The 16,456-nt window shown below is 45.6% G+C and overlaps 1 protein-coding gene across 1 annotated transcript in view; it reads right to left on the bottom strand.

Moving 5' to 3' along the window:
- The window catches only part of LOC309562588 (solute carrier family 2, facilitated glucose transporter member 3-like), a 73,812-nt gene extending 58,727 nt beyond the window's left edge, over nt 1-15,085 (bottom strand). Inside the window, exons 1-2 of the mRNA XM_082266839.1 lie at nt 14,951-15,085; nt 2,221-2,319 (exon numbers count right to left, since the gene is read on the bottom strand). Coding sequence (XP_082122965.1) covers nt 2,221-2,319; nt 14,951-14,965 — 114 coding nt within the window. The 5' untranslated portion in view covers nt 14,966-15,085. The remainder of the gene's footprint in view (nt 1-2,220; nt 2,320-14,950) is intronic.
- Between the last annotated feature and the right edge of the window lie 1,371 nt (nt 15,086-16,456).

Genomic DNA, 16,456 nt, shown 5'->3' with positions numbered 1-16,456 from the left:
CCATATTCCTGAAAATATAATAAAAATGCTGTTTTTTAGGGGTTCTGGACATGCTACAGAGCTGAAACTTGACAGGTACACTTTTTAGACCCCCCAGACACTAAATACAAAAAATGACATGCCTGCCTAAAAAAATGCCCGCTAAATGCCTGCAAGAGAAAAAGCCAGCCGCAGAGAAGCCGTATTCCTGAAAATATAAGAAAAATGCTGTTTTTTAGGGGTTCTGGACATGCTACAGAGCTGAAACTTGACAGGTACACTTTTTAGACCCCCCAGACACTAAATACAAAAAATGACATGCCTGCCTAAAAAAATGCCCGATAAATGCCTGCAAGAGAAAAAGCCAGCCGCAGAGAAGCCGTATTCCTGAAAATATAATAAAAATGCTGTTTTTTAGGGGTTCTGGACATGCTACAGAGCTGAAACTTGACAGGTACACTTTTTAGACCCCCCAGACACTGAATACAAAAAATGACATGCCTGCCTAAAAAAATGCCCGCTAAATGCCTGCAAGAAAAAAAGCCAGCCGCAGAGAAGCCATATTCCTGAAAATATAATAAAAATGCTGTTTTTTAGGGGTTCTGGACATGCTACAGAGCTGAAACTTGACAGGTACACTTTTTAGACCCCCCAGACACTGAATACAAAAAATGACATGCCTGCCTAAAAAAATGCCCGCTAAATGCCTGCAAGAGAAAAAGCCAGCCGCAGAGAAGCCATATTCCTGAAAATATAAGACAAATGCTGTTTTTTAGGGGTTCTGGACATGCTACAGAGCTGAAACTTCACAGGTACACTTTTTAGACCCCCCAGATGCTAAATCCAAAGAAATTTTTTATTTTTATTTTTTTTTAAATTTTTCCAATAATTGGCTCTCTATCAAAAAATTATAATTTTTAAGAACTTTTTTTTGTGTGATCCCTCTCCGGCATGCCACAGTCCAGGTGTTAGTCCCCTTGAAACAACTTTTCCATCACTATTGTGGCCAGAAAGAGTCCCTGTGTGTTTTAAAATTCGCCTGCCTATTGAAGTCTATGGCGGTTCGCCCGGTTCGCCGGTTCGCGAACATTTGCCGATGTTCGCGTTCGCCGTTCGCGAACGGCGAATTTTAGGTTCGCGACATCACTAATGTTCATATTTCTTGTAATAGGAATTAAAGTGATCAAAAATTTTTTTTTAAAGGGACAGTGTAAAAATAAAAAATAAAAGATAAAATAAATAGGAAAAAAAAAAAAATTAAAGTGCCCGTCCCCGTTAGCTCGTGCTCAGAAACGAATACATGCGCAAGTCGCGCCCACATATGTAAACGGTGTTCAAACCACACATGTGAGGTATCGCCGCGATCGTTATAGTGAGAGCAATAATTCTGGTCCTAGACCTCCTCTGTTACTGTAAGTGTCGCTTATGGGGATTTTTCAAGTACCAATATTTGTCGCCATTCCAAGTACCAATGTTTGGCGGCAAACATTCAACAAGTACCAATGTTTGCCGCCATTGCGTTTGGAAGACAGTTGCGCAAATACGGTGTGATATAAAGTATTGCAACAATCTCCATTTTATTCTCTAGGGTCTCTGCTTAAAAAAAAAAAAAAATAATATATATATATATGTTTGGGGTTCTAAGTAATTTTCTAGCAAAAAATACTGATTTTAACCCTTAGGGGGTAAATCCTTCCGGTCTAGAAGTGGTTAAACACCAACTCCACTAGTGATAGAATACATTATTTATTATATCATATATATATAAATATACACGCACACACACATATATATTATAATATATATATATATATATATATACACACACACATATATATTATATATAGTATATATATATATATATATATGTGTCATATATATATATTATATTTTATTATTTATTATATCTCTTGTAACATTTCCCATATAGTAGTTTACGTCTTTCATTGGGAGGGTTCCTTGCATGCCTCTGTAATGAAGTGTGGAATAAAGAAGCTTAGTAAAAGAGGAGAAGCTCTGCTGACTTCCATCGTCCAATCACGTGCCAGGGAAAAAATGCAATTTTTAAAAAAAATTTCCTTGCATGTGACTGGGTATTCTTTGCAAAGTGAAGCTTCATCTCATTGGCTCTGGAGGAACTGCACATGCAAAGTGCACAGTCAACAACCCCAAGGTCCATCGCACTCCTTATCGCAATATAGTTTAGCGTCCTATAAAGAAGGAAAATATAGAAATCATCACCTTTTCAGGGGCATTGATCACTCCGCTATTATACCCGAACTGCAGGGAGCCAATGGCCGCCACCAGGACTGCGAAGACCAGCGAACACGTGAGCCTGGCCTGTAGAGAGAGATAGAAGAGACATTTAGGAGTCTATTTATACTTTTAAAAAGCCAACATACAAATGTCTCAGCATAATGCGTCTAATTTGTGTATTTCCTTTGATCGTCGGCTCCATCTAGTGGCCATAATGTGGTATTTTCCTGATATACTGCTGTCAGGAAAATATTGCATTATGACCACTAGATGGCGTTGACAGTCGCAGAAAATGCACCTATTAGATGCATTTTTGGGTTTATTTATGACGGCTGTAAAAACGATCAAGTTTTTTTTTATGAATAGACCTGTTCACAGCCATACTACTGCATGAGAGGCAAAGAAAGACCAATATCCACACAGTCATCATTTCTACTTCCAATAAACTTTGTTTTGGACTCCACAGACATGCGGGTAGGCTGAATTGGCCCTAGTATGTGTATGTATGAATGTGAGTTAGAAACCTTAGATTGTAAGCTGTTGAGGGCAGGGACTGCTGTGAATGTACACTATACTGTACAGCACAGCCGTGGCCAAAGATTTTGAGAATTACAAAAATATGCATTTTCACAAAGTCTGCTGCTTCTTTGTTTTTAGATTTTTGTGTCAGATGTAACCAGGGCTTTTATTCTCAGAGAATAGGTGCAGGAACTCCCCCTTCTAAGTTACTTTGTGTCTCCGCCCCCCTACCCACCTCCGAGCACTAACCCCCCCCTTCCAACCTCCGAGCACTGACCCTTGGTTCCACCCCTTCCAACCTCCGAGCACTGACCCTTGGTTCCACCCCTTCCAACCTCTGAGCACTGACCCTTGGTTCCACCCCTTCCAACCTCCGAGCACTGACCCTTGGTTCCACCCCTTCCAACCTCTGAGCACTGACCCTTGGTTCCACCCCTTCTAACCTCTGAGCACTGACCCTTGGTTCCACCCCTTCCAACCTCCGAGCACTAACCCTTGGTTCCACCCCTCGAACCTCTGAGCACTGACCCTTGCTTCCACCTCTTCCAACCTCCGAGCACTGACCCTTGGTTCCACCCCTTCCAACCTCTGAGCACTGACCCTTGGTTCCACCCCTTCCAACCTCCGAGCACTAACCCTTGGTTCCACCCCTTCCAACCTCCGAGCACTGACCCTTGGTTCCACCCCTTCCAACCTCCGAGCACTGACCCTTGGTTCCACCCCTTCCAACCTCTGTGCACTAACCCTTGGTTCCACCCCTCGAACCTCTGAGCACTGACCCTTGCTTCCACCCCTTCCAACCTCCGAGCACTGACCCTTGGTTCCACCCCTTCCAACCTCTGAGCACTGACCCTTGGTTCCACCCCTTCCAACCTCCGAGCACTAACCCTTGGTTTCACCCCTACCCACCTCCGAGCACTAACCCTTGGTTCCACCCCTACCCACCTCCGAGCACTAACCCTTGGTTCCACCCCTTCCAACCTCCGAGCACTAACCCTTGGTTCCACCCCCTACCCAGCTTCCAGTACAGCCCCTTTTCGAGAAAATTTAGTCAAGTATAATTTTGTATTGGAATGTAAAGGATTAAAGGATTAGGTTATGATAACAAGAAAAGCTATAAAATAGATCCCCCACAGCCAGCAGCAATAGACCCCCCCAGCAGCAATAGACCCCCAGCAGCAGCAAAAGACCTCCCAGCAGCCAGCATCAATAGACTCTCTAGCAGCCAGCAACAGTGGACCCCTCCCTAAACAGTAGATCCCTTCTAGCAACAATGAACCCTCAGTATCAAAAGATCCTCCACCAGCAACAATAGATTTCCATGCAAAAATAGATCCGCTCCAGCAACAATAGATCTCCAATAGATCTAGCAGCCAGCATCAGTAGACCCTCCAGCACCCATTGAAGGTGCTGGAACTGTGTTCCCCCTCGTTCCCGCTGAAAAAAAGCCCTGGATGTTACTATGGGTTACTATGGGATACTGAAGTATAATTCCATAAGTGTCAAAGGTTTTTATTGACAATGACCTGAAGTTTATGCAAAGAGTCCATATTTGCAGCCTTGACCCTTCTTTTTCAGGACCTCTGCAATTCCGCCTGGCATGGTGTCACTCAACTTCTGGGCCACATCCTGACTGATGGCCGCCCCTCCTTCTTGCATAATCAATGTTCGGAGTTTGTCAGAATTTGGGGGGTTTTGTTTTGTTCACTAGCCTCTTGAGGGTTGACCACAAGTTCTCAATGAGATTAAGGTCTGGGGAGTTTCCTGGCCATGGACCCAAAATGTCCATGTTTTGTTCCCCAAGCCACTTAGTTATGACTTTTGCTATATGGTAAGGAGCTCCATCATGCTGGAAAAGCGATTGTTCCTCACCAAACTCTTCTTGGATGGTTGGGAGTAGTTGTTCTAGGAGGATTGACGCCCTCCGTAGAAGTCCGTGATGACGAAACGCGTAAGTGCGTGAGCACGCGGTCACCTTGGATACCCGGCGTCTGACGTCACACCCGAAAATCGAGCTCGGAGAAAGTTTTTGTACCATTCTTTATTCATGGTGGTGTTCTTAGGCCAAAATTGTGAGTGAGTCCACTCCCTTGGCTGAGAAGAAACCTCACACATGAATGGTCTCAGGATGCAAGACACAGGACTGATGTCACCTTTTCTTCTCCAATCAGAAAGGGGATTCATCAGAGAAAATGACTTTCCCCCAGTCCTCAGCAGTCCAATCCCTGTACCTTCTGCAGAATATCAGTCTATCCCTGATGTTTTTCCGGGAGAGAAGTGGCTTCTTTGCTGCCCTTCTTGACACCAGGCCATCCTCCAAAAGTCTTCTCCTCACTATGCATGCCGATGTACTCACTCCTGCCCTTCCTGAGCAACCCGCACTGGTGGTTTACCAATCCCACAGCTGAATCAACTGTAGGAGACGGTCCTGGCCCTTGCTGGACTTTCTTGGGCGCCCTGAAGCCTTCTTCACAACAATTGAACCATAACTCCCAACTTTTTGAGATGGGAATGAAGGACACCTACTAGCAAAAGTATGTAGCCATAGGACACACACCTACCACACCCCTCGAAGGAGAATTATACCACAAAAAAATCATTACTGAAGCCTACAAGTGCTTTTTTTTTTTTTTGGGACAGTTCCTTCAAATCTGGGACAGTTCCTTCAAATCTGGGACAGTTCCTTCAAATCAGGGACAGTTCCTTCAAATCAGGGAAAGTTCCCTCAAATCCAGGGCAGTTCCTCCAAATCATGGACAGTTCCTTCAAATCAGGGAAAGTTCCCTCAAATCTAGGGCAGTTCCTCCAAATCCAAGACAGTTCCTCCAAATCCGAGACAGTTCCTTCAAATCATGGACAGTTCCTTCAAATCCAGGACAGGTCCTCCAAATCCGAGACAGTTCCTCCAAATCCGAGACAGTTCCTTCAAATCATGGACAGTTCCTTCAAATCAGGGAAAGTTCCTTCAAATCAGGGAAAGTTCCTTCAAATCCAGGACAAGTCCTCCAAATCCGAGACAGTTCCTCCAAATCAGGGACAGTTCCTTCAAATCTGGGACAGTTCCTTCAAATCTGGGACAGTTCCTTCAAATCTGGGACAGTTCCTTCAAATCATGGACAGTTCCTTCAAATCATGGACAGTTCCTTCAAATCAGGGACAGTTCCTTCAAATCAGGGAAAGTTTTGCACTGGGAAACACCTTTTGAATGATAAAAAGTTCATTGTATATACATCTCTACAGATCAGACCAAAATGAGGGGCAAATAAGGAGGAAAGAGGGACAGAGGGACCTTGTTCCAAATCAGGGACAGTTCCTTCAAATCAGGGACAGTTCCTTCAAATCTGGGACAGTTCCTTCAAATCGGGGACAGTTCCTTCAAATCAGGGACAGTTCCTCCAAATCAGGGACAGTTCCTTCAAATCATGGACAGTTCCTTCAAATCAGGGACAGTTCCTTCAAATCCAGGACAGTTCCTTCAAATCCGAGACAGTTCCTTCAAATCATGGAGAGTTCCTTCAAATCAGGGAAAGTTCCCTCAAATCCAGGGCAGTTCCTCCAAATCCAAGACAGTTTCTCCAAATCCGAGACAGTTCCTTCAAATCATGGACAGTTCCTTCAAATCAGGGAAAGTTCCTTCAAATCAGGGAAAGTTCCTTCAAATCAGGGAAAGTTCCTTCAAATCCAGGACAGGTCCTCCAAATCCGAGACAGTTCCTCCAAATCCGAGACAGTTCCTTCAAATCTGGGACAGTTCCTTCAAATCATGGAGAGTTCCTTCAAATCAGGGAAAGTTCCCTCATATCCAGGGCAGTTCCTCCAAATCCAAGACAGTTCCTCCAAATCCGAGACAGTTCCTTCAAATCATGGAGAGTTCCTTCAAATCAGGGAAAGTTCCCTCAAATCCAGGGCAGTTCCTCCAAATCCAAGACAGTTTCTCCAAATCCGAGACAGTTCCTTCAAATCATGGACAGTTCCTTCAAATCAGGGAAAGTTCCTTCAAATCAGGGAAAGTTCCTTCAAATCAGGGAAAGTTCCTTCAAATCAGGGAAAGTTCCTTCAAATCCAGGACAGGTCCTCCAAATCCGAGACAGTTCCTCCAAATCCGAGACAGTTCCTTCAAATCTGGGACAGTTCCTTCAAATCATGGACAGTTCCTTCAAATCAGGGACAGTTCCTTCAAATCAGGGAAAGTTTTGCACTGGGAAACACCTTTTGAATGATAAAAAGTTCATTGTATATACATCTCTACAGATCTGACCAAAATGAGGGGCAAATAAGGAGGAAAGAGGGACAGAGTGACCTTGTTCCAAATCAGGGACAGTTCCTTCAAATCAGGGACAGTTCCTTCAAATCTGGGACAGTTCCTTCAAATGAGGGACAGTTCCTTCAAATGAGGGACAGTTCCTTCAAATCAGGGACAGTTCCTCCAAATCAGGGACAGTTCCTTCAAATCAGGGACAGTTCCTACAAATCATGGACAGTTCCTTCAAATCAGGGACAGTTCCTTCAAATCTGGGACAGTTCCTTCAAATCGGGGACAGTTCCTTCAAATCAGGGACAGTTCCTCCAAATCAGGGACAGTTCCTTCAAATCATGGACAGTTCCTTCAAATCAGGGACAGTTCCTTCAAATCCAGGACAGTTCCTTCAAATCCGAGACAGTTCCTTCAAATCATGGAGAGTTCCTTCAAATCAGGGAAAGTTCCCTCATATCCAGGGCAGTTCCTCCAAATCCAAGACAGTTCCTCCAAATCCGAGACAGTTCCTTCAAATCATGGAGAGTTCCTTCAAATCAGGGAAAGTTCCCTCAAATCCAGGGCAGTTCCTCCAAATCCAAGACAGTTTCTCCAAATCCGAGACAGTTCCTTCAAATCATGGACAGTTCCTTCAAATCAGGGAAAGTTCCTTCAAATCAGGGAAAGTTCCTTCAAATCAGGGAAAGTTCCTTCAAATCAGGGAAAGTTCCTTCAAATCCAGGACAGGTCCTCCAAATCCGAGACAGTTCCTCCAAATCCGAGACAGTTCCTTCAAATCTGGGACAGTTCCTTCAAATCATGGACAGTTCCTTCAAATCAGGGACAGTTCCTTCAAATCAGGGAAAGTTTTGCACTGGGAAACACCTTTTGAATGATAAAAAGTTCATTGTATATACATCTCTACAGATCTGACCAAAATGAGGGGCAAATAAGGAGGAAAGAGGGACAGAGTGACCTTGTTCCAAATCAGGGACAGTTCCTTCAAATCAGGGACAGTTCCTTCAAATCTGGGACAGTTCCTTCAAATGAGGGACAGTTCCTTCAAATGAGGGACAGTTCCTTCAAATCAGGGACAGTTCCTCCAAATCAGGGACAGTTCCTTCAAATCAGGGACAGTTCCTACAAATCATGGACAGTTCCTTCAAATCAGGGACAGTTCCTTCAAATCTGGGACAGTTCCTTCAAATCGGGGACAGTTCCTTCAAATCAGGGACAGTTCCTCCAAATCAGGGACAGTTCCTTCAAATCATGGACAGTTCCTTCAAATCAGGGACAGTTCCTTCAAATCCAGGACAGTTCCTTCAAATCCGAGACAGTTCCTTCAAATCATGGAGAGTTCCTTCAAATCAGGGAAAGTTCCCTCATATCCAGGGCAGTTCCTCCAAATCCAAGACAGTTCCTCCAAATCCGAGACAGTTCCTTCAAATCATGGAGAGTTCCTTCAAATCAGGGAAAGTTCCCTCAAATCCAGGGCAGTTCCTCCAAATCCAAGACAGTTTCTCCAAATCCGAGACAGTTCCTTCAAATCATGGACAGTTCCTTCAAATCAGGGAAAGTTCCTTCAAATCAGGGAAAGTTCCTTCAAATCAGGGAAAGTTCCTTCAAATCAGGGAAAGTTCCTTCAAATCCAGGACAGGTCCTCCAAATCCGAGACAGTTCCTCCAAATCCGAGACAGTTCCTTCAAATCTGGGACAGTTCCTTCAAATCATGGACAGTTCCTTCAAATCAGGGACAGTTCCTTCAAATCAGGGAAAGTTTTGCACTGGGAAACACCTTTTGAATGATAAAAAGTTCATTGTATATACATCTCTACAGATCTGACCAAAATGAGGGGCAAATAAGGAGGAAAGAGGGACAGAGTGACCTTGTTCCAAATCAGGGACAGTTCCTTCAAATCAGGGACAGTTCCTTCAAATCTGGGACAGTTCCTTCAAATGAGGGACAGTTCCTTCAAATCAGGGACAGTTCCTCCAAATCAGGGACAGTTCCTTCAAATCAGGGACAGTTCCTCCAAATCATGGACAGTTCCTTCAAATCAGGGACAGTTGGAAGCTAAGACTGAACCTCTCTTCTTGAAGTTCTTGATGATCCAATAAACAGTTGATTTAGGTGCAATCTTAGTAGCAGCAATATCCTTGCCTGTGTGAACCCATTTTTGTGCAAAGCAATGATGACTGGCCCGTGTTTCCTTGCAGGAAACTATGGATAACAGAGGAAGAACAATGATTTCAAGCACCACCCTCCTTTTTAAAGCTTCCAGTCTGTTATTCTAACCCAAATCGGCATTACAAAGTTATTTCCAGCCTTGTCCTCGTCAACACTGACACCTGTGTTACCGAGAGAATCACTGACATGATGTCAGCCGGTCATTTTGTGGCTGGGCTGAAATGCAGTGGAATTTTATTTTTTATTTTTTTGGGATTAAGTTAATTTTTACGGCAAAGAGGGACTGTGCAAATAATTGCAATTCAATGTGTAAATTTGCTGTCCCCTCAAAATAACTCAACACAGCCATTAATGTCTAAACCGCTGGCAACAAAAGTGAGTACACCCCTAAGTGAAAATGTCCAAATTGGGCCCAAAGTGTCAATATTTTGTGTGGCCACCATTATTTTCCAGCACTGCCTTAACCCTCTTTGGCATGGAGTTCACCAGAGCTTCACAGGTTGCCACTGGAGTCCTCTTCCCCTCCTCCATGATGACATCACAGAGGTGGTGGATGTTAGAGACCTTGCGCTCCTCCACCTTCTGTTTGAGGATGCCCCACAGATACTCAATAGGGTTTAGGTCTGGAGCCATGCTTGGCCAGTCCATCACCTTTACCTTCAGTTTCTTTAGCAAGGCAGTGGTCATCTTGGAGGTGTATTTGGGGTCATTATCATGTTGGAATACTGCCCTGCGGCCCAGTCTCTGAAGGGAGGGGATCATGCTCTGCTTCAGTATGTCACAGTACATGTTGGCATTCATGGTTCCCTCAATGATCTGTAGATCCCCAGTGCCGGCAGCACTCATGCAGCCCCAGACCATGACACTCCCACCACCATGCCTGACTGTAGGAAGACACACTTGTCTTTGTACTCCTCACCTGGTTGCCACCACACTCGCTTGACACCATCTGAACCAAAAAAGTTAATCTTGGTCTCATCAGACCACAGGAGATGGTTCCAGTAATCCATGTCCTTAGTCTGCTTGTCTTCAGCAAACAGTTTGCGGGCTTTCTTGTGCATCATCTTTAGAAGAGACTCCCTTCTGGGACGACAGCCATGCAGACCAATTTGATGCAGTGTGCGGCGTATGGTCTGAGCACTGACAGGCTGACCCCCCACCCCTTCAACCTCTGCAGCAATGCTGGCAGCACTCATACGTCTATTTCCCAAAGACAACCTCTGGATATGACGCTGAGCACGTGCACTCAACTTCTTTGGTTGACCATGGCGAGGCCTGTTCTGAGTGGAACCTGTCCTCTTAAACCGCTGTATGGCCTTGGCCACCGTGCTGCAGCTCAGTTTCAGGGTCTTGGCAATCTTCTTATAGCCTAGGCCATCTTTATGTAGAGCAACAATTCTTTTTTTACATATCCTCAGAGAGTTCTTTACCATGAGGTGCCATGTTGAACTTCCAGTGACCAGTATGAGAGAGTGAGAGCGATAACATCAAATTTAACACGCCTGCTCCCCATTCACACCTGAGACCTTGTAACACTAACGAGTCACATGACACTGGGGAGGGAAAATGGCTAATTGGGCCCAATTTGGACATTTTTACTTAGGGGTGTCCTCACTTTAGTTGCCAGCGGTTTAGACATTAATGGCTGTGTGTGGAGTTATTGTGAGGAGACAGTAAATTTACACTGTTATACAAGCTGTACACTCACTACTTTACATTGTAGCAAAGTGTCATTTCTTCAGTGTTGTCACATAAAAAGAATAAAATTTCACTTTTGTGAGATACTGTATAATATGCATTGCCACCAGCAGGAGGCGCTATTGGTGTACATTTCCAATCTTGAAGTTTGGCAAGTACATCGTGAAGTTTCTGAAAGTCTATTAGGATTCCAATTAAATATTTGTTTTGTTGGCAGGATTGCGAGTGTCGCCATTAGCAGCACGGGCATGTTTCTGGAACCAGCGGCAGCCTTGCTACAGATCCCATTGTTACCCGTATTTACCTTTTATTACTCATTTACGGAGCCCTGGCACAGAGAACAGTAAATCACTGCAAAGGAGCTCACAATCTAATGCACTGCTAGCTACACATAGGGAGTGCTTTGCTACACCCAGTTTGGGGTAGATGCCAGTTCATCTTCCAACCCTACACAGGAATTGGGAATAGGACCCTTATACTTGCATGCAATCCCTAGGCCAGCTTGCTAACGCTTCCCATATTGTATATACACTCACCGGCCACTTTATTAGGTACACCTGTTCAATTGCTTGTTAACACAAATTGCTAATCAGCCAATTACATGGCAGAAACTCAATGTATTTAGGCATCTAGCTGGGGTGAAGACGACTTGCTGAAGTTCAAATCGAGCATCAGAATGGGGAAGAAAGGGGATTGAAGTGACTTTGAACGTGGCATGGTGGTTGGTGGGCAGACGGGCTGGTCTGAGTATTTCTGGGATTTTCACACACAACCATCTCTCGGGATTACAGAGAATGGTGGGAAAAAGAGAAAATATCCAGTGAGCGGCAGTTGTGTTGAGGAAAATGCCTTGTTGAAGTCAGAGGAGAATGGGCAGATTCCAGAGGATAGAAAGGCAACAGTAACTCAAATAACCACTCGTTACAACCAAGGTATGCAGAATACCATCTCTGAACGCACAACACATCCAACACAGAAGAAGACCACACCGGGTGCCACTCCTGTTGGCTAAGAACAGAAAACTGAGGCTACGATTCATCAAAATTGGACAAAAGAAGAATGGAAAAACGTTGCCTGGTCTGATGAGTCTGGATTTCAGCTGCAACATTCATATAGTGGGGTCAGAATTTGGCGCATGGATCCATCCTGTCTTGTATCACCGGTTCAGGCTGGTGGGGGTGTAATGGTGTGGGGGGGGGTAATGGTTCAGGCTGGTGGTGGTGGTGTAATGGTGTGGGGGATCTTGGCACACTTTGGGCCCGTTAGTGCCAATTGAGCATGGTTTAAATGCCACGGCCTCCCCAAGTATTGTTGCTGACCATGTCCATCCCTTTATGACCACAGTGTCCCCATCTTCTGATGGCTCCTCCCAGCAGGATAATGCACCATGTCACAAAGCTCCAATCATCTCACCACTGGTTTCTTCACCGTGACAATGAGGTCACTGTCCTCCAATGGCCTCCACACTCACCAGATCAGACACTGTACTCCAATGGCCTCCACACTCACCAGATCGGTCACTGTAACCCAATGGCCTCCACACTCACCAGATCGGTCACTGTACTCCAATGGCCTCCACACTCATATCTCATCCAATAGAGCACCACAGCCTACCTGAGTATTGTTGCTGACCATGTCCATCCCTTTATGACTACAGTGTCCCCGTCCTCTGATGGCTCCTTCAAGCAGGATAATGCACCATGTCACAAAGCTCCAATCATCTCACCACTGGTTTCTTCACCATGACAATGAGGTCACTGTCCTCCAATGGCCTCCACACTCCCCACATCTCATCCAATAGAGCTCCTTTGGGATGTGGTGGAACAGGAGATTGGCATCATGGATGTGCAGCCAACAAATCTGCAGCAACTGTGTGATGTTATCATGTCACTATGGAGGAAAATCTCTGAGGAAAGTTTCCCGCACCTTCTTGTATCTATGGCATCAAGAATGAAGGCAAAAGGCGGTCCAACCTGCTACTAGCAAGGTGCACCTAATAAAGTGGCCGGTGAGTGTACAAGCTCCTTATTGGTCCTCTGTGAGTGCTTCATGACTTTCACTGCAGGACCCTAAACCCAATACAAGTGTTTCCACAATGTGAGCCCTGACAAAGGAGGTCTGAGCAGCCCCTGAAATGTGTTGGCTTTCATTCCTACACAATAAAGGGGACCTGTCACTCAGATTCTGGGGACCCAGGGCTGCTCCAAAAGGGGGATCTATGGGGTCCCTGCTGTAAAGGAGGATCTATGGGAACCCTGATCTAAAGGGGGATCTATGGGGACCTCTCTGGGGACCCTGGGCTCTTTCATTAGTGCTCCTCATACATGGATGTCTCCTGCTATAAATAATTGTTTTTCTCCTGTGACCATCATAACATTTCTCCATTTCTGCCCACTGTAAAGTGAAGCTGTAGACAATTTACCTCTAGTACCTGGAATCTGGGGTGGTGTAGGGGGTCATTGCCAGCTGCCTGCCCACCATAGTCCCAGCTGGGGTCTAGAGCGGCCTTCAACCTTTTTACCCCCCGAGGAATCACTAAAATATTTTTAAGGTTTGCAACTCTAACTAATATCACTTTCTCTGGGTCAAAGGCAAAAATGTCCCTTACATTGGTGATCAGTGGGAAGAATGTCCCTTACATTGGTGGTCAGTGGGAAGAATGCCCCTTACATTGGTGGTCAGTGGGAAGAATGTCCCTTACATTGGTGGTCAGTAGGAAGAATGCCCCTTACATTGGAGGTCAGTGGGAAGAATGTCCCTTACATTGGAGGTCAGTGGGAAGAATGTCCCTTACATTGGTGGTCAGTGGGAAGAATGTCCCTTACATTGGTGGTCAGTGGGAAGAATGTTCCTTACATTGGTGGTCAGTGGGAAGAATGCCCCTTACATTGGTGGTCAGTGGGAAGAATGTCCCTTACATTGGTGGTCAGTGGGAAGAATGCCCCTTACATTGGTGGTCAGTGGGAAGAATGCCCCTTACATTGGTGGTCAGTGGGAAGAATGTCCCTTACATTGGTGGTCAGTGGGAAGAATGTCCCTTACATTGGTGGTCAGTGGGAAGAATGTCCCTTACATTGGTGATCAATGGGAAGAATGTCCCTTACATTGGTGGTCAGTGGGAAGAATGTCCCTTACATTGGTGATCAATGGGAAGAATGTCCCTTACATTGGTGATCAGTGGGAAGAATGCTCCTTACATTGGTGATCAGTGGGAAGAATGCTCCTTACATTGGTGGTCAGTGGGAAGAATGTTCCTTACATTGGTGATCAGTGGGAAGAATGTCCCACAAAGTCTTCAATTTAAAAAGAGTCCCCCCTTACATCAGGGTCCCCATCAGAGGTACTCCTTATTTTAGGGTCTCCATCAGAGTCCCCCCTTACATCAGGGTCCCCATAGAGTCACTCATTATATCAGGATCCTCATCAGAGTTCCCCTTACATCAGGGTCACCATTAGAGTCACCCATTACATCAGGATCCCCATCAGAGTCATTCCTTATATCAGGGTCCCCATCAGAGCCCCCCTTACATCAGAGTTCCTATCAGAGTTACCCATTACATTAGGGTCTCAGAGTCCCCCCTTACATCAGGGAACCCATCAGAGTCACTCATTATATCAGGGTCCCCATCAGAGTCACTCATTATATCAGGGTCCCCATCAGAGCCCCCCTTACATCAGAGTTCCTATCAGAGTTACCCATTACATAAGGGTCTCAGAGTCCCCCCTTACATCAGGGTCCCCATCAGAGTCAATCCTTATACTAGAGTCCCCATCAGAGAGTTACTCATTATTTCAGAGTCCCCCTTACATCAGAGTCCCCCTTACATCAGGGTCCCCATCAGAGTCCCCCCCTTACATCAGGGTCCCCATCACAGTCACTCATTATATCAGGGTCCCCATCAGAGTCCCCCCTCACATCAGTGTAAAGCAGAGATCATTGTGATGAAGGACAAAAACTTTGTATCAGGCACCGTATACAATGTAACAATGAATAAAGAGTTACATTTCTCTTTGTAGTAATCAGCAGCAAACTGATTGCAGACGTTCTGTAATGAGAATCAGAAGTGCCCCGCGTACCTTTTTGGGTTCCATCGCAGCGATCGCCGCCCTCGGAGGGTTAACTCCTTGCAGAAGAATCCAGTAAAATGTGGTGGCAAGTCGCGTCCTGCAGCCGGCACTCCAGATGTGTCCCCACCTTCTTCTGTAATATTTGTAGATCCTGCAGAGAACCTTCTCCTGTCCGTCTGTCTGTCCGTCTGTCTATCTATCTGTCCGTCTGTCTATCTATCTGTCCGTCTGTCTATATAGCTGACTGCCGGGCACAGGGAGGGTGTATATAAGTGTTCTGTAATCTGCCAGCCCCACGTAGTATTTCAACACTCACAAAGATTGCAAATGCCTTTCTCGTCACTTCTCAGTCATCACTCCCCCCCCCCCACCCCCCCCAGACACGTCACATCAATGGTCCAGATGTGCTCAAGGTCACCATCCAGGAGGGAACTCGGCAAGACCACAAATATTATTTGGAAATCCAGTTATATACACCCATTGGCCGCTTTATTAGGTACACCTGATCAGTTGCCTGGTACCACAAATGGCAACAACTCAATGCATTTAGGCATCTAGACGTGGTGAAGATGACTTGCTGAAGTTCAAACCGAGCATCAGAATGGGGAAGAAAGGGGATGGAAGTGACTTTGAACGTGGCATGGTTGTTGGTGGCAGACGGGCCGGTCTGAGTATTTCTGGGGTTTTCAGACACAACCATCTCTCAGGATTACAGAGAATGGTGGGAAAAAGAGAAAATATCCAGTTAGCGACCATAGCTCCCCCTTTAGATCAGGGTCCCCATAGATTCCCCTTTAGATCAGGGTCCCCATAGATCCCCCTTTGGAGCAGGGTCCCCATAGATCCTCCTTTAGATCAGGATCCCCATTGATCCTCCTTTACAGCAGGGTCCCCATAGATTCCCCTTTAGATCAGGGTACCCATACATCCCCCTTTCGATCAGGATCCCCATAGATCCTCCATTACAGCAGGGTCCCCAAAGATTCCCCTTTAGATCAGGATCCCCATAGATCATCCTTTACATCAGGATCCCCATAGATTCTCCTTTAGATCAGGATCCCCATAGATCCTCCTTTAAAGCAGGGTACCCATAGATTCCCCTTTAGATCAGGATCCCCATAGATCCTCCTTTACAGCAGGGTCCCTATAGATTCCCCTTTAGATCAGGGTCCCCATAGATCCCCCTTTGGAGCAGGGTCCCCATAGATCCTCCTTTAGATCAGGATTTCCATTGATCCTCCTTTACAGCAGGGTCCCCATAGATTCCCCTTTAGATCAGGTTCCCCATTGATCCTCCTTTACAGCAGGGTCCCCATAGATTCCCCTTTAGATCAGGGTACCCATACATCCCCCTTTGGAGCAGGGTCCCCATAGATCCTCCTTTAGATCAGGATCCCCATTGATCCTCCTTTACAGCAGGGTCCCCATAGATTCCCCTTTAGATCAGGGTACCCATACATCCCCCTTTCGATCAGGATCCCCATAGATCCTCCATTACAGCAGGGTCCCCAAAGA

Source organism: Pelophylax lessonae, assembly GCF_965119305.1.
Source record: "Pelophylax lessonae genome assembly, chromosome: 9".
Classification (NCBI taxonomy): Eukaryota; Metazoa; Chordata; class Amphibia; order Anura; family Ranidae; genus Pelophylax; species Pelophylax lessonae.
The sequence above is the reverse complement of the archived record's forward strand: the minus strand, read 5'-3'. Positions and strand labels throughout refer to the sequence as shown.